Raw genomic sequence first — 26,560 nt, 5'->3', positions numbered from 1 at the left:
TTTGGATAAAGATATGAAACTTACTTGCGGAATTTTGATTGTCATCCTCATCTTCACTGTCTGAGAATGTCACTGGTGATTGGGCTAAAGATAAATAAAAGGTTTGTCTTCCATGCCTAGGGGGAAATTAAGCAGGGGGTGGAAATCCGGAAGAAAAACCATAAAATGGGGGAGGGGGGGGTCAAAATTAAGCACAGAAGAGTAGACGGGTTTTAGGGGCATTGTAACTATCAGAGAACTAATTTTGGCGAGTTTGGCAAATCCTAAAATTAGTTATCGCCAAACTTTGTGCCCTTAATGTAGTAAGAAAGACATTTTCCTCATTTTCAGTTTAAATATGATATTCATTTCTAGGTCAACAGCTTTTCCAAAAATTCAATAATTTTCAGAATATAAAACTTACTTGTGGTATTGGTGGTATTAGTCGATGGTCGGGCGGATTGTGATGAAGACATGACCAATGGCCGAGGTGCTAAAATAAGAAAAGAAAGTTGTGTTAGATATCTGTAATTCTAATGTACAGTGTATCGGAATAGCGTACAAAAATCTCTTTAAAATAAAATCCTGATGACTTGCTGGTGAAAAATTGGGAATTGGGAATTGAATAATTTCAAAGAATTCCCGTGTTACAGAATTCTCACGATTGGGAAAGATCTTTAATCTTTATTCTATTATGTACATTTCTGTAATACGGGAATTCTTTGATAGTTGAAAAAATTATTCAATTCCCAATTTTTCACAAGCAAGTCATCAAAAGTGAATTTAAGGATTTTTCTTTGCATAATTTTTTGTGTTTTTTTCCAGGACACATGAAGAATTGATATGATAATTTGAAGAAACAGTTTTTTTCCAAGCAAAAATTTAAATGTACACTCTCAAAATAGAACTAATACAACTTCAGGCCTCTTAGCCAATTTCTTTGTCACTTTTGAAAAATTTTGACAAAAATTTTTGGCTAAAAATTAGGACAAATAGGACAAAATACTCAAACATTAGAAAAAGTAGGACATTTATTTCCAAATTTCTCCAAAATTAGTAAAATTGAGATGTCTGGAAGCTTACTTGGGGGGTTGTTTATTTGTTGAGATAGTAGTTGAATGTGACTTAAAGATGCTTCACTTTGTTGTGTTGAAGCTAAAAATGGAAATTCAATAACACTTTCTAACACTTTTGATGACTTTTTGCTTTATGTTTGGTACTAAACATCAATTCTTATCGGCTGATTTTAAAGGGTCTGTAATTATGTAACCAGAAATGTGTTACAAAAATACCAAATGGACCAAATACAAAAAGAAAATTTTCTGCATTAAATTTAGATGTATTCAATAAATCACAATTGATTCTCCTCTTTTGGAATCAATTTCCTATAGTGAGGTCTGTTAGCACAATACTTCAGATTGTGATAAAAGGCTGAAATTTGGCACAGATGACCCATAGGGGATCTAAAACTTAATTTTAAGCATTAACACCTTATTAAACTTTGTTTCAAAAAAATTGGCAGTCCACACAGTTTAATACATTGCTCATGACAGAAAAAAGATATAATTAAAAGTAATACCTCGTTGGAAAGATAGTTCTGAGTGGAAGAATTTAAGGCTTTAAAATCTTTCTAAAAGTTCGAAAATGAAAATGAAAAATGAAGAAGAAAAAATAAAGATTTTTTCTACTTGGCCAAAAAACTTCAATTTATATTTTTCTGAAACTTTGAGCTTCGCTGATTTCCAATATGTTTTCAGATTTTTCATATCTTTCTTCAATCAAAAGCTATATTCCTCCGAAGTGGGTCCATTTTGCCCCTTTTTGACCATTTTAAGCTTACTTTGATGGGCTGTTACTTTTGATCGAAGAAAGATATGAAAAATCTGAATACATATTTGAAGTCAGCGAAGTTTAAAGTTTCAGAAAAGTATAAAATATTTTGGTCCATTAAAAAACTTCTTCATTTTTCATTTTCATTTTCGAAATTTTAAAGCCTGAAATTTTTCCACTCAGAACTATCTTTCCAACGAGGCATTCCTTTTGATTATTTATTTTTTCCTTCAAAAGTAATTAACCAAAATGTGCAGACTGCCAATATTTTTGGAATGCACTGGAATACACTTAATGTCATCTGGCCACCTGTCAGATGACGTCATCAGGTGGCTGGGCACAAAATAATTTTTTTGGAAATTTTCAAAATCTGATGATTTCATCAGAAAGAGCATGAAATTCTGATGAAAATTGAGGTATAAAACATGCCTTGAAAAGTTGAATTTCCTATCAAAAGTTATGGTGGTCAAAAGTTTTTTTGATGACGTCATCACAAGCGTTTCCAGGCAAAAATGAAAAAGCTCATAACTTTGGAACCATTTGACCAAATTTGATGTTTTATATATGGATCCATATCAGAATTTGGCGCTCTTTCTGATGACGCTGCCCAAACAACAACAAAAGCTTTAAAACGTACCAAATATTCCTAATTCGATTTTAAGATTTTCAAGGCAAACTTCTGCACAATTCTCACAAGCACAGTGAAAAATTGATTTTGAATATTTATTTTTTAAATAAAATTTTCTAAAGAAAAGCTGGTAACGAACAGATGGGCAAACAGACGGACGAAGTGAGGTTTATTAGAGGACCTCAAGGTTGAGTAAAGGAAACCTCTTTTATCCTATTAATTGTATTGAGTAGTGAATCCTTACTAGACTTACCAGTGTTTGTGATGATTGGGTTAGCGGAGATTACATTATTAGAATTGGATGATAAGCTACCTGAATTTGGAAAACAAAGCAGAATTAACAAGCCTGACCAAACTAGAAGTTTGATGATCTGTAATATTATTTTACTAGGCAATAGCAGAGGCCATGATACATAAGGGAGTTTCAAATTTGAGGAGGTGTTTCACGAAAATAACCATTTAATAAACCAGAGTCCCAGAGAGCTTTTACTTTAACACTAGCACAAACACGAAAACGCTTGCAGTGTCTGTCTACCATTTAATACTACAAAGATATAACGTCTTTTTTATTGGAACACAGCTGATGTTTAGGTTTGGAAATTTTATCTTTTAGTATAAAGACCACATTTCAGATTAAAGATGTTCAAAACATCAACATCAATGGCAGCAGTTGAACACACCAAATAAACCGAGATATGATGTACTTTTATGAAGAAAAGAATCTAATGATAGACAAAACTATAAACTAATTATTGAATTGTTTTGAATGCGCCAAATGAGATGACTTACCAGCAGTTGGGAGGATCTGATTGATGTTAGTAGAAACTGAAATCTGATGTGATGATGATGATGATGTTCCAGCTCCATCTGTTTGAAAGCCATAATGAATAAAAATGCAAATAAAAAACATAAACTTGCAAAATGTGCAGATTGAAAACGAAATATCAAAACTCATCTTAATTTACCCTTCAATGATTTACCACCCTCAGAATTGAAAGAAAGCCTACTACCTTGTACTACCCCTTCATTTTTAAGATTTTTAGCGTATCCTTTTAAATTAAAGTTAAAAGAACATCTTTATTGGTGTGTCATTACATCATTACATGGTGTGTCTACAGTTATATCAAACGAAGTATTTTAAGTGATTGGAAAAAAATCAGCCCCCCTCAAAATGATGTAAATTGGTTTTACATGGCTACAGCTTCAAAGGTTTTTTGAAACCATTATTAATAAGCCCAATCCACTGAGTCAAGATTTTACCAGCATTTGTGACAATCGGGCGAACCCGAAAAATATTTTTGTTTCCGGTCCACCGGGTGACGGAAAAAACGAAAAAAAATTTTGTGCTAAATTTCGATATCCCAAAGCTTAATTTTTAGAACCACTCATAGAAGTTAAATAGGATGGTCTTTTTTTGCCTTAAAATTGCAGTAATTTGACACTGCATAAACAAAACACCCATGTCTCAGTGGTAACAAGTGCCTAGCATAAGAACCTGTTTTGTCATTAAGTGAATAAAGCAAGCTTAACTTTAAACAAGCCTGTCTCAGTTAGATATCATTTTCTGAGAATCTTATTCTATATCGATACATGGTTGTAAAAAAACTATGATGATGATAAAATAAGAGAAACGTTTTGTAACGAGGAGCACGTGTGTGAACAAAGAGAAAGAGAAAGTTAACTTGATTTTTTTTAACAAAGAAAAAGATCAAATAAATATAAAGACCAGTTCACTCGCCACATAGCTTGTAAAAGGTTCTTTTATAGAAGGAATAGAACATCAGGGTGGAACTTGATAGTGCTCTACCTGCATTTTGTAGGGAAAAGGAAGTTTCATTATTCAAGACTCTTTTACATTTAAAATTAAATCGTCCTCTCAATTTTTTTAATAACCATTCCTCCTGCTAATTAATTTTGCAAAAATATTTTTTGAAAGTTCCTTTTTTGCCTTAATTGCTTTGTATTGCCATACTCATCGAAATTTTTCCACCCATTTTAATACCAACCCCTTCATTTAGATTTTAGATTTTCTCCATTTCCTCTCAATGAGGCAGTATGAGGTACCCAAGAGTTAAAAAAAGATTGATGTAAAATTACATACTGGAGTTCCTTGGAATCTCAGTCATTGTTGTGACGAGATAGATGCCAGAATAACCACTTTCTTTCAAGCAGGTTGGTTTCTTGACTGTCACATGTTGTGCTTGACGATTAGTTGACAGTTTAAAAAAATTTGGTATTTGCCCTTGCAATTTTGGAAAAAGTTGTTGCAAGGTGTCTGAAAATTGGCTCTCGGTCAAATCCAATGACAATGAGCTATCTTTGTAGACGTTCTTGTTGAAATTCCAGCATACGCCTGGAAAACCTATGAAAAAGGAAGATCCATAATATTTTGAGTTAAACAAATTAAAATCTTGGCATTTTTCAGTCCCTTTAGCTTTATGTTTGATATTTTGCTTAAAAAGCCTTTAAATTAATCTACTTTGTAAGGTAAGTGAAATTGGTCAGGTAGCTATGATGACCAATGCATTCTTTTCATACATCAGCTGGGTAATACAAAAACATTGTCATCAGTTCGAAAACTCACCATATCCATCATTTTTGTGATCAAGAAAAAGTTTTTCAAAATAACCGTCTTTCTTGGCACTGAATCTAGGAATACTGGATCCAACAGGTAGATGATAGAATTTGAACTTTACAGTTGAAATATCTGGTCCTCGCCCAGGCCTTTTTCTTTTCTTGGAGGTTTTGGACCTCGGTTCTGGCTGGGCTGCCATCCTACGAACGTCTGTGACTGAATTTATACAGCTTTCAAGATTTTGTTCAAAAGAGTTTTGATTTAAGATTGAACTGTTTGTTATTGGCTGAGCTGGAAGCATGTGTAGCTGAGGGGCTGTAATAGAAAAAAAAGATAGCAGTCCTTCACGCAGACATTTTGAACAAAAAGAAGAATAAAAAAAAATTGCCAAATTCTTGAAATGGTAAAAAATACTCATAATACACCTTTTAGATTGAATACCTCACTCAAACTCCTTCAAGTTAAGAACAAATAGGTCAGTTTGTGATGTCTTATTCAGAATTCTTTTGAAATACTTGATTTTACAAGTGTGAGCATGTAGAGAATAAAAAAACCTAAATCATTGGGGCACCAAACCTAAAAAATAGAGCCTTTCGGAGCAAATTACCCAATTAAGTTTCATAGTGTGCACCCCCTATCTTTAGGGGGGTTTGTTGATTTCGGTTTTGGATGTCTAGTTAGGACTAAACTTTAAAGTTTTGACGTTTTAGGGGGGGGGGGAGGAGAAATCAGTACAGTTGTGGTGGGACATAGAATTTTAAGGTGGGACTTTTTAGTCTTGGCTACAGTGAAGGTCAATTTTATAAACTCAAACTGTCATTTAAAATTTTTTTGCCTGCAGCGTTTCTTTTATAACATAACATTTACCTTACACAAAGTCCGCTCAATCTTTAAGAAGTACCTCAAGTACCTCAGCATTTTGTGTATGTAAACAAGCCAGAAAATTTCAAGTTTAGGGGGTACTGGACTATGAGGGTTCTAGGTGGCATTTTTTTGTGGGACCTGGAGCCCCCTTGCACACTATGTGTTTTCTAGTGAACAGCAAAATCTTTGATTTGCATTTTAAGATAGATACCCTAAGAACAGGTATCAAATTTCTAGCATTGAAAAAAGTCAGCTACCTACCAGTAGAAGTATATACTGCTGCTGCAGATGGGGTGGACACTAATTGATTTGTAGAAGCTAAAACAGAAAAATTGAGAATTTTATGGATGTTGTTTTCAGTACCATTGTTTGTTATAGATTTGCCAGTGAAAAGATCCATTGAAATGCATAAAGAAGTTCATCAACTTACTGGTCGAAGTATTTACTGATGCTCCCGAAAGTTTATTTCGACTCATTAAAAAGAGATATTCCTTCTCTTTGTCACTCTAAATGTTTATCTAATTGGTACACATTCTTAGGCCAGCACAAAAATTTAGGGTAAACTGATTAAGAGGTGCATACAGAGTCATATAATAGGGGGGTTAAGTCAATATTTTACAAAAAATAGGGGGTGGGGTGGATAAAACATAGGGGGGTTGGGAGATTTCCCTTTTTAAGAGGGGGTTTGAGCAAAAATAGGTGGTGATGATTTTGAGAGGGGGGTTGGAACACCTGTTTAAAGCATTCATAGTGTCCTAGTAGGTTGGTCCCCCCCCCCTAGAAAATGGGAAAAAAATCCCTCTCCCCCCATTTAAATCCCCCCCTGAGATTTGAAAAAAAATCCCCCCCTAGAAATTTTCTTTTTCAATTTTTGCTCTTGATGCTTCTATTCACGTTATCTTGTAATATTAAACACTTGTGTTAATCCTCTTCTTTTCTGAAACTCACATTGAGTATAAAATTCAAGCATATATATTTTTTAGATGTTAGGTTAGACAAAGTTAGCTACAGAGAAAAAATATTTTTCCACAGTAGAAAAAATAATGCCCCCAGATTTTTCTCCCCCCATAGACTTTTTGGGGCCATTTTTTCTCCCCCCATAGACTTTTTGGGGCCATTTTTTCTCCCCCCCCCTTTTGATTACCCCCTTAGATTTTTGAAAACCATTTTGCCCCCCCCCCTCTTTTCCTATTTTCTGAAAAAAAAATCACACTATGGCATTGTTCTATTGCTATGGATTTGTCCATAGAAAGATGTAATTAAATGCACAAGAAAAGTTAACCAACTTACTCGTAGAAGTATATACTGATGTTCCAGACTGATATGTCGACATACCAACGTTGGGGTTTGCAAAAGCTAGAAGAGAAATATTTGATATTTTGTGTATCCTTTTCAAACATTGTTGATCGCATTCACAATGATAATGGGCAAGTTAATTATGTAAAAGGTTGTTTACTTACTAGATGTACTAATGGAGGGCAAGCCAACTTGTCGAGTTTGTTCTCTCTGTGTTTGTGGTGCTAAAGAGAGAAAAGTTGAACATTTTAAACTTTATTTTTAGATTATATGAAGCACCAAATTCTTACAGTGCTGATCGCATTCACAATGATAATGGGAAAGTTAATTATGTAAAAGGTTGTTTACTTACTAGATGTACTAATGGAGGGCAATCCAACTTGTCGAGTTTGTTCTCTGTGTGTTTGTGTTGCTAAAGTAAAAAGAGGAAAATTGAGCATTTTATACTTTATTTTTAGATTATATGCAGCACCGAATTCTTACAGTGCTGATCGCATTCACAATGATAATGAGAAAGTTAATTATGTAAAAGGTTTTTACTTACTAGATGTACTAATGGAGGGCAAACCAACTTGTCGAGTTTGTTCTCTGTGTGTTTGTGTTACTAAAGTAAAAAGAGGAAAATTGAGCATTTTATACTTAATTTTTAGATTATATGAAGCACCAAATTCTTACAGTGCTGATCGCATTCACAATGATAATGGGCAAGTTAATTATGTAAAAGGTTGTTTACTTACTAGATGTAGTAATGGAGGGCAAGCCAACTTGTCGAGTTTGTTCTCTCTGTGTTTGTGGTGCTAAAGAGAGGAAAGTTGAACATTTTAAACTTTATTTTTAGATTATATGAAGCACCAAATTCTTACAGTGCTGATCGCATTCACAATGATAATGGGAAAGTTAATTATGTAAAAGGTTGTTTACTTACTAGATGTACTAATGGAGGGCAAGCCAACTTGTCGAGTTTGTTCTCTGTGTGTTTGTGTTGCTAAAGTAAAAAGAGGAAAATTGAGCATTTTATACTTTATTTTTAGATTATATGAAGCACCAAATTCTTACAGTGCTGATCGCATTCACAATGATGATGGGAAAGTTAATTATGTAAAAGGTTGTTTACTTACTAGATGTACTAATGGAGGGCAAGCCAACTTGTCGAGTTTGTTCTCTGTGTGTTTGTGTTGCTAAAGTAAAAAGAGGAAAGTTGAGATTTTATACTTTATATCAAGCACCAAATTCTTACAGTGCTGATCGCATTCACAATGATAATGGGCAAGTTAATTATTTAAAAGGTTGTTTACTTACTAGATGTACTAATGGAGGGCAAGCCAACTTGCCGAGTTTGTTCTCTCTGTGTTTGAGTTGCTAAAATGAGGAAAGTTGAGCATTTTATACTTCATTTTTAGATTATATGCAGCACCGAATTCTTACAGTGCTGATCGCATTCACAATGATAATGAGAAAGTTAATTATGTAAAAGGTTTTTACTTACTAGATGTACTAATGGAGGGCAAGCCAACTTGTCGAGTTTGTTCTCTGTGTGTTTGTGTTGCTGAAGTAAAAAGAGGAAAATTGAGCATTTTATACTTAATTTTTAGATTATATGAAGCACCAAATTCTTACAGTGCTGATCGCATTCACAATGATAATGGGCAAGTTAATTATGTAAAAGGTTGTTTACTTACTAGATGTACTAATGGAGGGCAAGCCAACTTGTCGAGTTTGCTCTCTCTGTGTTTGTGTTACTAAAAAAGAAAAGTTAGACATTTTATACTTTATTTTTAGAAAACTTTTGCACCATTGCTTACAGTTGAACACATTCAAAAAGATAACAGACAATTTACTTATGTAAAAAGGGTTATTTACTTACTAGATATACTAATGGAGGTTAAGCACCACTTTCTTACATTTTAACACATTGAAACAAGTGATACTTTTATGGCCCTACCTGATTATTAAAACCAATAACAAACAAAGAACAACTAAAATAACATGATTGACATTCAAAATTCAACCTATAGAATCTTAACTACTCAAAAATGTTTACCGAAAAAAACAAGCTTTAATGAATATATGATGACGTTCTTTTAAAAGAATTCAACCCCTAAAATATTTAAATTTGGTATTTAACCCTTTTGGATGAGTGAAAGACTTGAACTTCTTATTTGCAGCCCTGATCACTAAAATGTAAATTTTCTTGACTGCTGTTTCACAAACCTTGGTTTTCCAGAGTACTAATGAAGATATAACTTCAGAGGATGTGCGAAGGCAGTGTCCACCAAATTGGACTCGCTTTGGTTTCATAAATGGTATTTTTTCTAGAGTGGTCACGCCAAGGTTTTTGACTCTTCTGAGGAGTCTTCTATATGTGCTTTCTAGTTATTTTTCTAACTTTCTAGATCAAGTCACTGAACCATAAAAAAAGAATAAGTACAATAGTAATTTTAAAATTTATAATTTTAAAGTTACTGTAAAAGGTTGTTTACTTACTGTTGGAGGGTAAGCCAACTTGATGAGGTGGTGGTCTGGGCAGTGGATGAGCTATCAACAGAAAATTGAAATAATTTTAATTCGGAGGAAGCATTATGCTTTAAAATTGTATTTGATTTTTTGCTGTTTTCATTTTTTTAAATCCCTGCAAAGTATAAAATGAGAATGGGGTAATATTACCTAAAGTTCTTGCCACCATTGGTGGTAGGCCCAATGGAGTGAAGGTTGCTAGAATAGAAAGCAATATACTATCATTCAATCAGTATAAGCAATAAGAAAAATAAATTAGGGTAACAAAGTAGTTTCATGGCAATCTTTAGTTCCTTGATTACTGATAGAAAGTTGAAAGTTAGTTTTTGTCCCCCAGTAATTTTACACAAGTTGCTTTTGGTCTCCATTTCAAACTGTCTGTCTCAATAAAGAATGACCTAGAGATTTAACTTACATGAGCCAGAATTGGTTAGACATATTCTTGGTCTGTAAGTAGCTGAAGGTGAAATATGAAAATATCATCAGGTTTTAATAGCAACTAGATTCAAAATGTTGAAAAATAAAGAGGTAAAATATAAGAAATTGTTTGATTATCCCTTTCTCAGTGCATAGTATTAGTAGTAGGGGGAAATTTGTTCGTTTTTTTGAGGTCGCTCGATTTTTTTAGTCAAAGCACTTGTTATACATTTTTGGAAAGCTAAGGGGTAGGGGAATCAAAATAACTTGGGTGCCAATTTTGTTGCGGACACTTTGGTGTGATTTTTGGACAAATACGACGGTCTCGGGCAAAAATCATAGGGTGAAAAATTAATGAAAATTTCAGCTTGAGAAAACGGAGACCTGTTATATATTTTTGGAAAGCTCTCAAAAAATTAAGATTAGTGATATATTGCGAGTATAGGTGATTTCTTTACCTACCTCGAGATATTAATCCTTAAAAACAGTGTTTTTCAGTGTTTTTCAGCCAGAAACAGCTATTTTGTCCAGTTTTTGCGCTTTCGGAAGCTCAATATCTCGAGTTAGGTACTGAAATCACCTATACTCGCAATATATCACTAATCTTAATTTTTTGAGAGCTTTCCAAAAATATACAACAGGTCTCCGTTTTCTCAAGCTAAAATTTTCACTAATTTTTCACCCTATGATTTTGCCCGAGACCGTCGTATTTGTCCGAAAATCACACCAAAGTGTCCGAAACAAAATTGGCACCCAAGTTATTTTGATTCCCCTACCCCTTAGCTTTCCAAAAATGTATAACAAGTGCTTTGACTAAAAAAATCGAGATTTTACAAATTTCCCCCTACTATAGCACGACCCTGCCGACGTACCCGACAGTGGGGTGCTGAAATTTAGAAATTTTGCAACCCGACAGTTGGGTGTTAAATTGTCGGGTGCTCAGGCTCAGCACCGCTGAAAAGCACCTGGCTGTTGCCCAGTTTGCAGAAAAGGGTTTTCCAATATATATTCAGTCCAATCCAACGACTCAATAAGTACGATAAAAATTGGCAATAATATAATAAATAAATACAGGGTAGTTCAGTTCAGATTGATTGCTTGTGACAATTTGCTTGTGTCGCAGAAAAATAAATTTGAGGGGTTGAAAAACGAGCGCGGTTCATGATTTCCAGATTATTCGTGGTTACACTTACGTAACCTAAATTAATGTATAACTAAAACGGCACCATTAGGCACTTTTTACTACGAGGCATAAGCAGGTGATCACCAAACTCAACGCAGTCACGTGGATAAAAGTGACAGAGAAAATACAGGGCGGAGAACCGCCCAACGCCCCGAAGGCGGTGTCAGGTGCCGATTGTTGGGTTTTTTCGAAAATTTAGAAAATTCAGCACCTGACACTGGCAGTTCAAGCACCGGACTGTCCTGGCAGGGTTGTATTATTAAAAAAAAAGGCCACTTTAAACGCAACTTACTGGTAACTGTTGTTGTTGTAGGTAATGTATTCCCTAAAAACATTAAATTTAGATATAATCTTTAGTAAAAAATGTTGGTTTGTCGTAACCCGACACTAGATTTTGTAGGAGGGTTGGTCGGTCAGAAAAAAAAAAAGTATTTTGTTGATTTTTGAAATTTTCAGTTTCTTTTTGATTTTTAGACCAAAAAAATTTTCTATGCTAGGATAGAATGATAAGAAAATTTTTGGTCGGCAAGTTTAAAGTATATTTCTAAAATATTTCTATACACCATCCTTTCCCATTGCGGGACTCCAGATTTGCTCTATACTGTTTTTTTAATAGACCATTTTTTAAAGACGACACCATTATACCTCCAATAATTAAGCGCGGAAAGATTATGTAATGAAATTCCCTGAAAGCAGATGATCAGCCCTGCGCTGAGTTTTTATCTGCATGGCTGTTACCAATACAAGTTTCCGTACAGCAAGCTAAAAAGTACACGTCATACAATCATTAGGTTGTAAAGTCCAAGAGCCTGGCTAATCACCCGTGTAAGAAGCACAACTGACGTCATCAAGCTGCATTCAGTTACCCTTGCATCTGTTTCTATCCGTTTTAACATAACATTAAACTTCGCTGGATCGACGGATCAATGGATCGTTAAATCGTTCGATAGATTGACGGATCGATGGATCAAAGGATCGACGGATCGACGGATCAAAGGATCGATGGATCGACGGATCAATGGATCAATGGATCAACGGATCAACGGATCAAGGATCGACGGATCAATGGATCGATGGATCAACGGATCAACGGATCAATGGATCGACGGATCGATGGATCAATGGATCGACAGATCAACGGATCGATGGATCAACGGATCAATGGATCAATGGATCAATGGATCAATGGATCAAGGATCGACGGATCAACGGATCAATAGATCAACGGATCAACGGATCAAGGATCGACAGATCAATGGATCGACGGATCAATGGATCGACGGATCAATGGATCGACGGATCAATGGATCGATGGATCAACGGATCAATGGATCAATGGATCAATGGATCGACGGATCGACCACAGATCTGAAAAGCCCCTGAAGGGGGCTAGATAAATGACTACTTTTATTGAAAAGTGAAGCTAGGTTTGGAAGGATTTTCTACCAAAGTCACGTGACTAAAATATGCAATTTCACCGGTTTGAAGGATGCGAAATAGCGTTTGCCGACCACTTTTTTTGATGTCGTGCTCCGAAAACAATTAAAATACTAGATCCTATCCACCGGCACGCACGAAATTTAAAAGTCAAATTTGTGCTTCACTTTTTTTTTGCTGGAGAAAGCTTAAAGTTGCATATCCAGCCCTTCGGCCTTTATAGATCTGCGGGATCGATTGATCAAAGGATCAACGGATCGATGGATCAAATCAACAGATCAACAGATCGACGAATCATTGGACCAATGGATCGATGGATCGAAGGATGATCTCATCGTGTAACTTATATGGCACGCGTCCAAAAGTGGGTGCAACAAAGTGGGGGCCTTATTAGATATGTTCATTAGCATAGGCTCTAGAATTTTTTTAAGCTGGAACGATAATTGTTTATATCCGCTATGGCATATGTTAAGGGTCGGTCACAAATTCGATTTAGCTATTAGAAAAACGTCAATTGTTGTCAGCGAGTGGGTGCGTTAAAGGTGACTGAGGTTTTTTTTCAATATAGAAACATCGATTTTTAGATTGATCAGAAAATCTAAACTAAATCAACTAAATATAAAATCCTTTTTCATTTTCCTCTTTATTTGTATTGAAGAACTCAACATTTTTTTCGAAAAAAATGATGACGTCAGCAAATTTTGCGAAAAATCGATTTTTGCTGATTTTTGCTGATTTTTGCTGACGTCAATATTTTTTTTAATTTATTTTTGTTTGAAAAAGTTAGCTATTAGCAAGATGCATCATTTGTCCGATTTTACGATTTATGACGTCATCAAATTATGACGTCATAATTCACAATTTCTTAAATTATTATTTTTTGTGATGAGATTTGTACCAACAATTTCTTATTTTATTTTTTGACAATCTATTTCGGATTATTATCCATCTTCAGGTCTAAAATTAAAGTAAATAGATATAAAAACATTAAAAACAGTTAAAATCAATCGTCAACATTTATTATACATATTCAGTCCCTGGCCCACAGAATGTAGGTGCGTCACAGAATGCAGGTCTGATGTAAATCAAGTAAATCAGTAACAAGTCACAAACACGCTTTGGAAGACTTTTGATTAGTCGGACTGATACTTTACATCGTATCCTTGAATAAAAAACCGAATTCAGCAAAATATAACGACGATAAACCGATCATTTTGAGGATTTAAGAAGTTTTGAGAAGTGGTTTTTCTTCGATTTTTTTACAATTTCTTTACTGCTGACCGCTAGGTTGCAGATAAGTCGATAAAAGGGGTATAGAAAAGTGCGCTGATGCATCAGCTTTCAAAATATATCAAAGTCAAGGTGCCCATTAGATTTCGATTTTCGTGGAGTCGATAAATTGAGACCTGCATTTGCAGTTTTTAGACTTTTTTGACGTTAAGTACTGATTTTGACGTAAATTCCAAGTTTCGCATTTTACCGTAATTTTAAAAGCTTTGAAACGCCGTAATTGCGTTAGTATTTTGAAGTAAGAAGCAAGTTGCTGTACATTTTCTCGTTCAAAATTTTAGACTCTATTCGATGGTATATCTTACATTTTTGGACCTACCTGGAGGTCCTATAAATTAACCTTTGTTCGTCCGTTCGTTCGTCCGTTCGTCTGTTACCAACTTTTCTCAGGATTGAATCATAGGAATCTTTTGATTTTTGGTACAAAGGTGTAAAATGGTGGTGGCCAAAATGTGATGGAGCCCGATTTTCCGGAAAAATTTTTTTTGGGTAAATTTCAGCCAAAAAACGGCTAAAAAAAGGGTTCTTTGGATTTTGTGAAAAATTGTATCATTAATTTTTTATATTTTTTTGCATGTAAGCAGAGTGTTATCATGGGTAAAGTATGGTTAGTATGGCTGAAGCAGATTTTCACAAAATTTTTGGCTCAAAAAACGCATTTTTATCTATAAGAATCACTATTTATAAGCATAGATTAATGTTCTAAACCAAATTACTCCATTTTTTGACGTTATATCCCAGCCGGCACACAACGTTTTCAAAACGTTTTTTTTAGGTTTAAATTACGTTGTGAAAAAACGCGTTGCCAAAAAACGTTTTAAAAACGTTTTTTCAACGTTGTAGAGAAAACGCGTTATCTCATAACGTTTATAAAACGTTGTTGAAACGTTATAATCCAAACGTTTTTCAAAGGTTTTGCTAACAACGTTTAATAAACGTTTTTTCTAAACTTGATTTAAACGTGATTTTGATCAACGTTTTTTAAACGTCTATAAAGCGTTTTTTTGAGACGAAAGTGTAGTGCCCAAGATTTATTTTTGCAATATATAAATATAACCTCATTGACTCTCAGCTTTTATCCCGAGAAAATTTCTGAGACTTTACCTACCTGCTCTGAGATATAGGAAAGATATTCTATATATCTTTTTCTCTATTACTTTATTGACTTCTCTTTAAGCGTTAAATATATTTTAATAAAACGCCCACTCCCTGTTTGAATACCTCGTAAGATCGCCCACCCGTAGATTCTCTCTGTCACGCCCTTTCCAAATGGTGTCCTTTCCAAATTAAAAAACCACGCACCCGCTCCCCGTCCCATCCACTCGCCGCCCCCATCGTCCGCCGAGTTAACAATGGAATGGCTTCTTTTCTGGACAGCTTTCGAACGTTCGAACGTTCAAACGTTCGAATTCGAAATAACTTGTAGTTCAAAACAAAAATTAAACAAAGTAAAGGTTCTGTAAAAGTTGGATGTTTCATGCACGAAGACTGGAAGAAGCTGGTTCTCTTACAAAAATCAACTAGATAATGTAAGTAGTTTACATTAAACTGAAAATGCTTTTGATATTTAAGTTAATTCTTAGAGGCTTTATCGGTGTAGCTTATTTTAGGTTTCAATTTCTGATGATATTTATTTTTGAGAGCAAACCCTGGAAAAATTACATTATCTTCAGTAAACTTTATGTTAAAACTTTTTATTTTAGCTTCTTTTCCCTCAGATTCAAGCTGGAGTGTATTATTGGTTTCCTTATTGCGACTATCCTGCTGACTTTGTGTGGTCGCCAGCAGAAAGTACCGAAAATATGCTAGTAAAGGTAGGTGAAATGTAACAAGACTTTAATAATATCTTTCCAAAACTATGCTAATTTCTTGCGAATACCCCTGCATCACTGAGTGAGCTTGGTACTTCAAACTACTGAAATTTGACTTGAAAACACCCCTGTCTCAACGACAATAATTTAGCAAAGTCCTTGGTAGAATACATTTCGTGAAACATAAAGTTTGGCCATGAAATTTAAGAAATTTTTTCTTTATCCTTCTGGAGCATTCTTTTTCCCGTGGAAAGAAAAAATAGTTTTCAACGTCACAACCGCAGCTAAAAAATCTTTAAACATCAAATTTACTATTTGTCTGTTATTTTGTCAGGATCGCAAATGTGTGAAGGAAACCAAAGAAATCGCAATCAAGATATCGTTTTTAACACTTCGAATAACAAATCATACTGGAAACGTTTGGAATGATTATCACAAAGATGCCAGAAAGGAAGGACGGAAGAGAAAGAACATCAAATTTTTGATTTCATTACGTTTAATTTATACTGATTGTAGATTTTCATACCCAGAAAATTGTATAGAAAAGAGCATTCAAAGAAAATTCAAATGTGTGTACGGTCTTTATCATAATAGTGCAATGAATAGGAGTTATTTTGGCAAAGAACGTCTTAGAGACGTGTTCAAACTAATCTAAAATAACTTTTAAAGACGTTTTTAAGTCGTCTCAGAAACGTACCATACCGAAATTAATAAAATTAAGACTTCCCGGAAACGTCCTAGAGACGTCCATAATTCGTTCCAAAAAGACGTCCTTCAAGTAGCTAGAAGAAAACGTTGAAACAACGTTTTTTAAACGTCTTGCAAAAACGTAATCTATAAACGTTTGAAAAACGTTTTTTTGACGTTGTGAAAAAACGTTGTAAAATGCGACAAATACAACCTGAAAAAAACGTTTTCCAAACGTTGTGAAAAACGTTTTTTAAACGTTTTTTAAACGTTTTTTTGCCGGCTGGGATAATGTTTGTTTGCTCATGATATCGTAAAGTGAAAGAAAAGTTGTATTCAGGCATGAAATTTTGGTTGCTAAACGTGTTTTTTATAAGAAAAAGGGCCAAATCTAATCTCTCTTTTTATAAGCACATTTCCGATTACTTAATTATTAGCTTTTCTCAAGATTGGTTCATTTTATTTGAGCAGTCATTTCCGAAAAATGGAAGATACATTTTCACACATTTTCTCTGGACAGTTAAGGCAGTTTCCTCAACAGAATCAGAAGAGTCAACTTTCATTTTCGCAACAAAGTTTTTATGGATAGCACGTAAAAGAGGCTCCGGAAAGCGATTCTTTTTCAAATTGTCTATTATGACGTCACAGTCTGCATCAAAGATCTTTTCGTTTGAGCAGATTTTCCAAACTCGAGAAAACAAGTTTTTCACCAGATTTATTTTGTATTTTTGGTCGGCAAAACTGTACCAATTTGTGTACAGCCCATGGTGGTGAGTAGGCTTATAATACGTATTCTTTAGGAATTTACCATCAGCCTTGGTCACTTTAGCGTCCAAAAGTGGTAGCATACCGTTAGTCTCCTCCTCGATGGTAAATTTGATGTTTGCATGTAATCCATTTAGATAGTCATAAAAAAACATGCATTTCTGAAGGTCGTTTAAAGATCAGGAAACTGTCGTCAACAATCGTCGATAAAATAATGGTTTAGGCATACTAAATACCATTATATACCGTTGGAAAGGATTTTTTACACTGAACAACTTTTTTGCTTACGAAAATGTCTGAAAATGTACTGAACTCAATGTGTGTAAAACACGATGGAAGGTGTTAAAATGACATCACCATTTTCCCAAAATTTGACATTTGTTCCAAACCATTGAGTGTTATATACCTTTGAAAAGTATTTTTCATGCTTATTTTTTTATTATTTCATGCCATATGTTACATAAGTTACACGAGTTCCTTATTCGATCCATCTATCCATTGATCCAATGATCCGTCGATCCATTGATCCATTGATCCATCGATTCGTCGGTTCATCGATCCATCGATCCGTCGATTCATTGATCCGTCGATCCATTGATCCATTGATCCGTTGATCCATCGATCCGTTGATCCATCGATCCATTGATCCGTCGATCCATCGATCCATCGATCCGTCGATCCATCGATCCATTGATCCATTGATCCGTCGATCCATCGATCCATTGATCCATCGATCCGTCGATCCTTGATCCGTTGATCCGTCGGTCCATCGATCCATTGATCCATCGATCCGTCGATCCATTGATCCGTCGATCCTTGATCCGTTGATCCAATGATCCGTTGATCCAATGATCCGTCGATCCGTCGATCCTTGATCCGTCGATCTATCGATCCGTCGATCCGTCGATCCGTCGATCCTTTGATCCATCGATCCGTTGAGCCACTGATCCGTCAATCTATCGAACGATTTAACGATCCATTGATCCGTCGATCCAGCGAAGTTTAATGTTATGTTAAAACGGATAGAAACAGATGCAAGGGTAACTGAATGCAGCTTGATGACGTCAGTTGTGCTTCTTACACGGGCGATTAGCCAAGAGCCTAATGATTAGGCGGACGGATTATTCCACGGACACTTGTATAGGTAACAACTGTGCAGATAAAAACTCAGCGTGCGGCTAATCCTTTGCTTTCAGGGAACTTTATTACGTAATCTTTCAGCGCTTAATTATTGGAGGTATAATGACGTTATCTTAAAAAAATGGTCTACGGTAAGCTGGTTTTCGCTTGAATTTGCTTAGCTAGGTGGTTTTTGAACTTTAAATTTCATTCCACACAAAATCGAGCATCCATAAGTGTTAGCACATAAAATTGACTTTCCCTAAACAATCTCCAGCAAGACAGATTTGTTCACCTCCCCCAAACCTTTTTAAACACAGCGATGCAGGCCAGCAGGACAAATCTTCCCCTTGCAAAATTTGAATTACAGGAAAGGTGTATTCAGTGTTGGGCTTCGTAGTAGCAGATTATCAAATCAAACAAAAAGCATCCAAGATCAAGAAGAAGAGAAGAAGCTTACCGTTCATATTAACCATTTCCCGAAATCTTCCACCTGGGCGCGCCAATGTATCTGTTCTTCCTCTGTTTCGTGGCATTTTGCATTTGCTGGCTGTACTAAATAAATTTCAAATTTATCCCTTAGGTTAAAGAATAATCAATTTCTTTTATATTCCATTTAGCCAAGAAAATTGAAACATAAAATTTGAAATTAAGAGGTTTTCCTCGCAGGACCATACAGTATTGGGACTACAAAAACGTCACTAGCATTTTGTAGTCCCCACACTGTAAGAGGAATATGTTGATGAAATATTAAACAAATTTGATTATCCCTGTCTTGCATCTTGCTACTTATCAAGCCTTAAAAAAACATGCACCAGGTAAAAAGTATACTTACATAACCCTAAACTAAAGAACTGATTTAGTTTGTTTCCTTGTGAAGAGATTCGACATTCGACGATGCGCACATGGTCCTGCGCACATGTAGTCTGAATCGCAGACCTCTACAAAACCACAGGTAGTATAGGTCTGCTTAATGATCTACCATTGATTGACATTTATGTGCGCGCAAAAACGATCGTTTCGAACGTTTTCAATGGAATGTTTACATTTGAAATTCGAATCCCAGACCAGAAAAACAAAACAAAAAAAAGATAAAAAAACAATCTGATGCGCGCATTATGTACAGTCTGTAGATTTATTTTTGACTTTTGCTTTTATAAGATATCTGGTCTGTAAATTTATCAAAGCTTTTCCATCAGCTCTTCGGTCGAAGCTCAAAAAATACAAATATGAACACAAAAGTGAAAGAAAACAACCAGAAACACTCCAATCTCTTCAAAGAATTGAAGCTAAGTACCTGAAAAGATACAAAGGCTACACAGTATTAAAAAGTGAAATGCCAATGCTGAAGAAAAGTTCTTTGTTTGTTTTAACATTTAAAGGTTTAAAGGCCCTTGTTGAAGGAACAACAACACTCCCTTTTGTAGAATCATAAAGAAGTAATGTCAGAAATATTCAATATGACCCCCAAAATGTACTGTATATACATAACTAGAATACCTTGAAATAATCTGCAACATATCTGTAGAACTGACAAAACAATTATCTGGAGCCAAAGTGATCAACGAATCCAGTGTGGTAAAAAATTATACACTCATGCAAGTCCAAATTAAAGCATCAAAATGTAGTTTTATGAAGCAAAATTTTGTTGGTGCACACAGAAGATACATCAGGGCACTTAAATTCAATAAATCTAATTTCTCATCTTTTACATAATCTCCACATTAAACAAGAAAGGAGGAAGAAAAACAAGCAAACTTCCTTCCGCCTACTTTTTTTTCAAAATCCAAATATATTTTCCAATCTATGATTTGGTGCCTCACAGAAAATTTAAACATTACGTAATGTTATATTTGTAGACACTCGCCAGCTAAAAATGTCTTTAGCCGTATATCGGCTAAAGGCGGCAAATCTCTGGACAAAGGAAATATAGCTTATTAAGCATCCTCTATAAGGAGCACGAATCCGTTAGTGGATGCCAGCAGCCTAGCGCACATGGGGAAAAGGTACTAATCTGTGCCGTAGAAAAAGGTAAATAAACCAGCTGCGCTGGAAGCTCCGGCTTTAGAGATTAAAAGGGGTATAGACAAAACGCTGAACGGCGGAACGACGGAATGCCGGAACCGGAATAGCTGTTCCGGCCGGAATAGCTATTCCGCGGAATAATGATTTTTTTTTATATTATGTATTCCGCGGAATATGATTATATATTTTTTTCCATAATCACCTATAATCAGCAATCGGCTACCTTTAATACACCTTTCCCGGGATGTCCTTTGGGATTTTATGTTTGAGTGTTTCCCTTACATATAACTAAGATATAATTAATTACATGAAAACGAGGCCTGGCTGTATATGGAGGGCTGTAGAGGCCTCAAGTGGGACGTTTATACAACTCGTGAACCACTTGGTGCTGACGTACACCTTCAGCCAAGTCTAAAAAAATATGTCTGAGGGGTCCCTATTGAGCTCTGGGCCAAGACAAGCTAACGAAGGTATCATATCGCTGAAAATTTTCAATATTGCACGGCTAGAAGTTGGTCCCGTGGTTTAAAGCGTTGGTTTCACGTACGAGGGATCCCCGGATCGAAGCGGGTCAAAGTCACCTTTAAAATTTTTATCCAGGTTTTGATGTTTCATGTTTTTTTGGGTGTAGATTCCGAAAAAATAGGTCTGAAGTCCTGAAAAGTTGACGGAAGGGCGCTATGAGACCGTAAAGGACCCGTACGGGACCGTGAATGACCCCCTCCCCTAGCGCCGGACTGGGTAAGTCTCACGACTTGAAACTTTCTGGAGACGTCAAGGATATCGAAGGGGGGGAGCATGCCAAATTTCATCACTCCACTGTTTCCGGTCGCCGGGCTACGGGCCGCGCAAGGTACGCTGCAGGACGTCCCCGTACAGACGATTGCCGGGTCGTACGGCGTTTTTAGCCGGTCAAATTTTCCGTGAGGTATAATTAATCTAGTTCTATCTTAGTTATATCTAAGGGAAACACTCAAACATAAAATCCCAAACAACACCCCGGGAAAGGTGTATTAGAATGACTTTACAAGCGAGTGCACAAGTGCATTTCTTTATATACGAAAAACAGCCAATGAGGTAGCCGATTGCTGATTATAGGTGATTATGGGTGATTATGGGTGGTAATGGGTGATTATTATGGATGATTATGTACATAGATATACCCTCAGGGGTGATAAAAGAGAAAGATTATTATTAAAATAAAAAATCACATTCCGCGGAATAGCTATTACAAAAAATAAAAAAAAAATAAAAAAATCATATTCCGCGGAATAGCTATTCCGGCCGGAACAGCTATTCCGGTTCCGGCATTCCGGCATTCCGCCGTTCTGCGTTTTGTCTCCACCCGATTAAAAGACGTGAAAGATGAGCTTGTCGAGTTAGTTGTGTTCAAACGTTGCCCACAAACTACTAATCAGAACAGATCAGAAAGCAAAGCAATAAATCTATTGCAGAGTGAGTATGAGAAATAATCTTAACGAATAAATAAACCAGCTGGAAGTTTAGCTCTTCTAAGTGATTACACATGCACTTTCTTGCTTAAATAACCAAGCCCATCCCCTGCCCACTCATCCTCAACTAAAAAGTTCAAAATTGGAGCTAAAGGAGATAAACATTTAGAAGTCAATATTTCCAAGTTCTTATAAATTTATTTATTTCTAAACTTGCCAATAGCGAAGCAATGATGCGCCGTTGACTTGATTGTCCGGATAAAATTTCGTTAATGGGATAAACTTTCGCGAGGATTTAATTTCACGATTGGGCCTACCCGCGAAATTTAAAAATTTTGCAGGGACTTAATTTCGCGGGTGGCAATATTTTCACCATTTTGTGACTTAACTGTCAAATCGTGCATTTTGGTTGTTGAAATACACATTAATAGCACTTCTTTGATGCCAGTAAACATTCAAAAAGTATTTGTTTGACAAATTTTGAGTTTTGTTTAGAAATATTTCGCGGATGAGGCCTTTCCAAATTTCCATTGAGACTTAATTTCGCGGATGACACCCAAATCTGCGAAATCCGCAAAATCAGCAAAATTTAATCCCCGCAAAAGTTTATCCCATTAAGCCACAGGTTTTTAGCTAAGCATTATTTTTTCTGCTGGGATAATACTTGGAGAAGAGTAGGATAAACCAAATAAAATGGTTCAATAGTGTGTATGTAATAAATAGTGTTGTATTTGGAAAAAACCTGTTTCGCGTTTGAAAAATGTTCAAAAGGAACGGTCGCCCCAGTCAATGAAATTACGACAAAGTCCAAAAAATATCATTTTCAGTTATAACACTGTGAAAATTTCTCCGATCTTGCTCAAATTTACGCAGGAATCGTGTTTTAGTATCCTTTACTGGATTCTCATAGTGATATGTTTGTAAAAAATCTGTGTCGGATTTGAAAAATCAAAAGGAACGGTCGCCAGCCGCGACGAAATTACGACAAAGTCCAAAAACGATCATTTTCAGCCATAATACTGTGAAAATTTCTCCAATCTTGTTCAAATTTACACAGGAATTGTGTTTTAGTATCCTTTACTGAATTCTCATAGTGATATGTTTGTAAAAAATCTGTGTCGGGTTTGAAAAATCAAAAGGAACGGTCGCCAGCCGCGATGAAATTACAACAAAGTCCAAAAATGATAATTTTCAGCCATAACACTGTCTGACTGTGAAAGTTTCTCCAATCTTGTTAAAATTTACACAGGAACAGTGTTTCAGTATCCTTTATTGAATTCTCATAGTGATATGTTTGTAAAAAATCTGTGTCGGGTTTGAAAAATCAAAAGGAACGGTCGCCAGCCGCGACGAAATTATACGACAAAGTCCAAAAACGATCATTTTCAGCCATAATACTGTGAAAATTTCTCCAATCTTGTTCAAATTTACACAGGAATTGTGTTTTAGTATCCTTTACTGAATTCTCATAGTGATATGTTTGTAAAAAATCTGTGTCGGATTTGAAAAATCAAAAGGAACGGTCGCCAGCCGCGACGAAATTACGACAAAGTCCAAAAACGATCATTTTCAGCCATAATACTGTGAAAATTTCTCCAATCTTGTTCAAATTTAGACAGGAATTGTGTTTTAGTATCCTTTACTGAATTCTCATAGTGATATGTTTGTAAAAAATCTGTGTCGGGTTTGAAAAATCAAAAGGAACGGTCGCCAGCCGCGATGAAATTACAACAAAGTCCAAAAATGATAATTTTCAGCCATAACACTGTCTGACTGTGAAAGTTTCTCCAATCTTGTTAAAATTTACATAGGAACAGTGTTTCAGTATCCTTTATTGAATTCCCATAGTGATATGTTTGTAAAAAATCTGTGTCAGGTTTGAAAAATCAAAAGGAACGGTCGCCAGCCGATGATGAATACGACAATAACAAAGTCCAAAACAGGATCATTTTCAGCCATACATAACACCACAAAAAATACTGTGTATCAATGGCTGTGTGTTTGAAAGTTTCATTGTCAAGTTTGAAAATCCAAAAGAGACAACCAATTATATCATCATGAAAAATGACCAAAAGTCCAAAAGTCCAAAATAGATCATTTTTACAGCATAAAATCATGAGAAACACACGTATTTGAATTCAGTATACAGTAGCAGTACAACGTACATCAAACTTCTCATAAATCATGTCCAAAACATCATGAATAAGGATGAAAATGATCAATTTTTCACTGAGATTTGCCAGTTCCAGGGGGGGGTCAAGCAGTTAGTACAAGACATCATGCCGGTTAGTACCGTGGTGGTATACCTACAAAATTTTTAAAAATCAGTTAGTACTTGATGGTACTAAGTGACTGCTAGGGTGGTGTCAAGTAAAAAATCTAGGAAAACAGTTAGTACAAATGAATACTAAGTGCTACTTTTTTACCTTTTCTAGAAAAATATTAAAAATAAATACTAAAAGCAATCAGGGAAATCCCCCTCCATAAGAGAAATCAAAGAACCTAAGACATTTAAGTCTTCCCCTTTGGAGTTTGTTTGGTATTACCCTTTAGTTAAACACTATATCAGGGGAATTCCCTAACTATAGATTGATAAATAAAAGAAAAAAGTCAGTTGATTTTATAAATCATGAAAAAGTATTTTTTTCTGCCTTGATTGAACGCTACATATTATGTTTATGTTTTTGGTTTACGGTGTTTCATTATTGTATCAATTGAGAAGTACTTCGTTATTTGAAACTCTTGTACATATATCGCTGTACAGCGTTGTGTTAAAATAAAATTTTTGATTCATTTTAATTCATCATACCAAATCAATAACTGTTTCAAAACAATTTTGGGAACATGGTTTGACAAAAAGTAAATATCACACTCTCGTTTGATAGGTTTTAAGGGGTTGTCCTTAGTGAATTTCCTTTGAAATCACTTAGTATATTTCATACTAACTGTCAAAGGGTGGTGGTGTGGCCTCTTTCCTCCAAAGAATCACTTAGTAGGCATGATGTCTTGTACTAACTGCTTGACCCCCCCTGCCAGTTCCAGTATTCACAGCTCACCAGTCCACGACCTTTCGATAGCCATCTTTTTCTAAATACTTTTCGGCCAATCAAATCACAGTATTATCGGAATCAGTGATCCGTTTTTGTTAAATCGGAATAGATCATCGGATTAGATAAACAGACAAAAAATGTCTTGACGATTGTCGGAAGAGAGAATTAAAGGCTCCTAGGCCGGAGCAACAAAGGCTATGGTCATACTAACTAACAGTTGTTTCGTTTTTCGACTGCCGTAAAAACCGTTACTTCATGATCGATATATCAAGTTTTTTGGCCGTTATTCTAGGTTTAAAAACGATATACTAGGTTTTGCAATCGTTATACTAGGTATAACGAACGTTATACTAGGTTTAACGTCCGTTATACTAGGTTTAACGTTCGTTATACCTAGTATCGTAAAAATATGTGACAAATGTATTCCATACGTGTGGCGTAAAAAATTTGTTATATGCACGAAATTTTCAAAAAAAATCGTACGGTGACATATCGACTTTGCTTCGTGTTGGATGGGGTCAATTTTCTGTAGCACTATTAAAAGTATCTGTTTTGTAAAAATATTTATTGCAATAGAATATGATTGATATCAAAAGTATTATAAAGTAAGACTTTTGATTAAAATTGCAACTTTTGTACAATTAATAGTAAGAGTGTCAAAGCTTTATCTTCTTTGCTTTTTTCCCGCTTCTTCCAGATGTCTGGGCCCAGTCTTTTTTTCTGCGTTTCATTTTCAAAACAACAAAGATGTAGTAGAGGCCACTATGTCTTCCCGTGTGCAGCAGCTTGTGCAAAGGGATTTTATGATTGAATATTGTTCCTTGAATGTAGAAGATGAAAATTTGAGAGGTGGGGCCGGGTGTGACTACCCGTTGCCATGGAAACTGACGTCATTGGTTACTATGACAACCAAAATAAAAAGTCGTCAAAATTGAAAATTTTTTATTTCAGTCGAAAGAGCATGAAAAACTGATAAAGAAAAAGGTCACAACCTATATCTGAAAATGAATATATTAGGAGATATTAAAGAAATAAGGCAAAATGACGTCATAAAACGATGACGTCATCGAAAAATAAAAATTTGCCAAAATTCGAAAATTTTTGGTTTTTTGGAAAAAAGACCCTCCAGGGAACATAAAATATTATTACGAAAACGTTTGAAAATTCGTTAAAAAAAGTCTATTGGCCAAAATTGACAATTTCATTTTTTGCCTGTCGAAGGTTGGAGCTTGCCAAAACACATTACAGGCAAAATTTAAAAATATCAATTTTGGCTCATAGACTTCTTAAAAAGGATTTTCAGACTTTTTCGTAATATTATTTTTTGTTCACTGGAAGGTACTCTTTCCAAAAAACCAAAAGTTTTTGAATTTTGGCAAATTTTTATTTTTCGACGACGTCATCGTTTTATGACGTCATTTTGCCTTATTTCCTTAATATCTCCTGATATATTCATTTTCAGATATAGGTTGTGACCTTTTTCTTTATCAGTTTTTCATGCTCTTTCGACTGAAACAAAAATCTTTCAATTTTGACGATTTTTTATTTTGGTTGCCATAGTAACCAATGACGTCAGTTTCCATGGCAACGGGTGGTCACACCCGGCCCCACCTCTCAAATTTTGATCTTCTACATTCAA

At 35.3% G+C, this 26,560-nt stretch overlaps 1 protein-coding gene and 1 long non-coding RNA gene across 5 annotated transcripts in view; one reads left to right on the top strand and one right to left on the bottom strand.

Moving 5' to 3' along the window:
- Positions 1 to 26,560, bottom strand: part of LOC136819057 (mucin-2-like) — a 33,471-nt gene that overhangs the window by 2,656 nt on the left and 4,255 nt on the right. The window contains exons 2-24 of one of the 4 annotated variants that reach the window (XM_067075223.1): positions 18,856 to 18,950; positions 11,579 to 11,611; positions 10,102 to 10,143; positions 9,837 to 9,884; positions 9,657 to 9,707; positions 8,852 to 8,911; positions 8,659 to 8,718; positions 8,472 to 8,531; positions 8,291 to 8,350; positions 8,098 to 8,157; positions 7,910 to 7,969; positions 7,717 to 7,776; positions 7,525 to 7,584; positions 7,337 to 7,396; positions 7,167 to 7,232; positions 6,138 to 6,194; positions 5,022 to 5,327; positions 4,539 to 4,799; positions 3,227 to 3,304; positions 2,691 to 2,750; positions 1,063 to 1,134; positions 404 to 472; positions 25 to 84 (exon numbers count right to left, since the gene is read on the bottom strand). In XM_067075223.1, the coding sequence (XP_066931324.1) occupies positions 25 to 84; positions 404 to 472; positions 1,063 to 1,134; positions 2,691 to 2,750; positions 3,227 to 3,304; positions 4,539 to 4,799; positions 5,022 to 5,327; positions 6,138 to 6,194; positions 7,167 to 7,232; positions 7,337 to 7,396; positions 7,525 to 7,584; positions 7,717 to 7,776; positions 7,910 to 7,969; positions 8,098 to 8,157; positions 8,291 to 8,350; positions 8,472 to 8,531; positions 8,659 to 8,718; positions 8,852 to 8,911; positions 9,657 to 9,707; positions 9,837 to 9,884; positions 10,102 to 10,143; positions 11,579 to 11,611; positions 18,856 to 18,931 (1,819 nt within the window). In that variant the 5' untranslated portion in view covers positions 18,932 to 18,950. The remainder of the gene's footprint in view (positions 1 to 24; positions 85 to 403; positions 473 to 1,062; positions 1,135 to 2,690; positions 2,751 to 3,226; positions 3,305 to 4,538; positions 4,800 to 5,021; positions 5,328 to 6,137; positions 6,195 to 7,166; positions 7,233 to 7,336; positions 7,397 to 7,524; positions 7,585 to 7,716; positions 7,777 to 7,909; positions 7,970 to 8,097; positions 8,158 to 8,290; positions 8,351 to 8,471; positions 8,532 to 8,658; positions 8,719 to 8,851; positions 8,912 to 9,656; positions 9,708 to 9,836; positions 9,885 to 10,101; positions 10,144 to 11,578; positions 11,612 to 18,855; positions 18,951 to 26,560) is intronic. The other 3 variants (XM_067075222.1, XM_067075224.1, XM_067075225.1) reach the window with 3 other exon arrangements.
- Positions 15,338 to 16,181, top strand: LOC136819061 (uncharacterized). The gene is made up of 3 exons (XR_010848389.1): positions 15,338 to 15,542; positions 15,732 to 15,827; positions 16,159 to 16,181. It is a non-coding gene; the product is annotated as an uncharacterized lncRNA (long non-coding RNA).

The sequence above is a fragment of the Clytia hemisphaerica genome, unplaced genomic scaffold (genome assembly GCF_902728285.1).
Source record: "Clytia hemisphaerica strain Z4C2 unplaced genomic scaffold, Clytia hemisphaerica genome assembly, whole genome shotgun sequence".
Taxonomy (NCBI): Eukaryota; Metazoa; Cnidaria; class Hydrozoa; order Leptothecata; family Clytiidae; genus Clytia; species Clytia hemisphaerica.
This window is presented reverse-complemented; position numbering and strand designations above follow the sequence as displayed.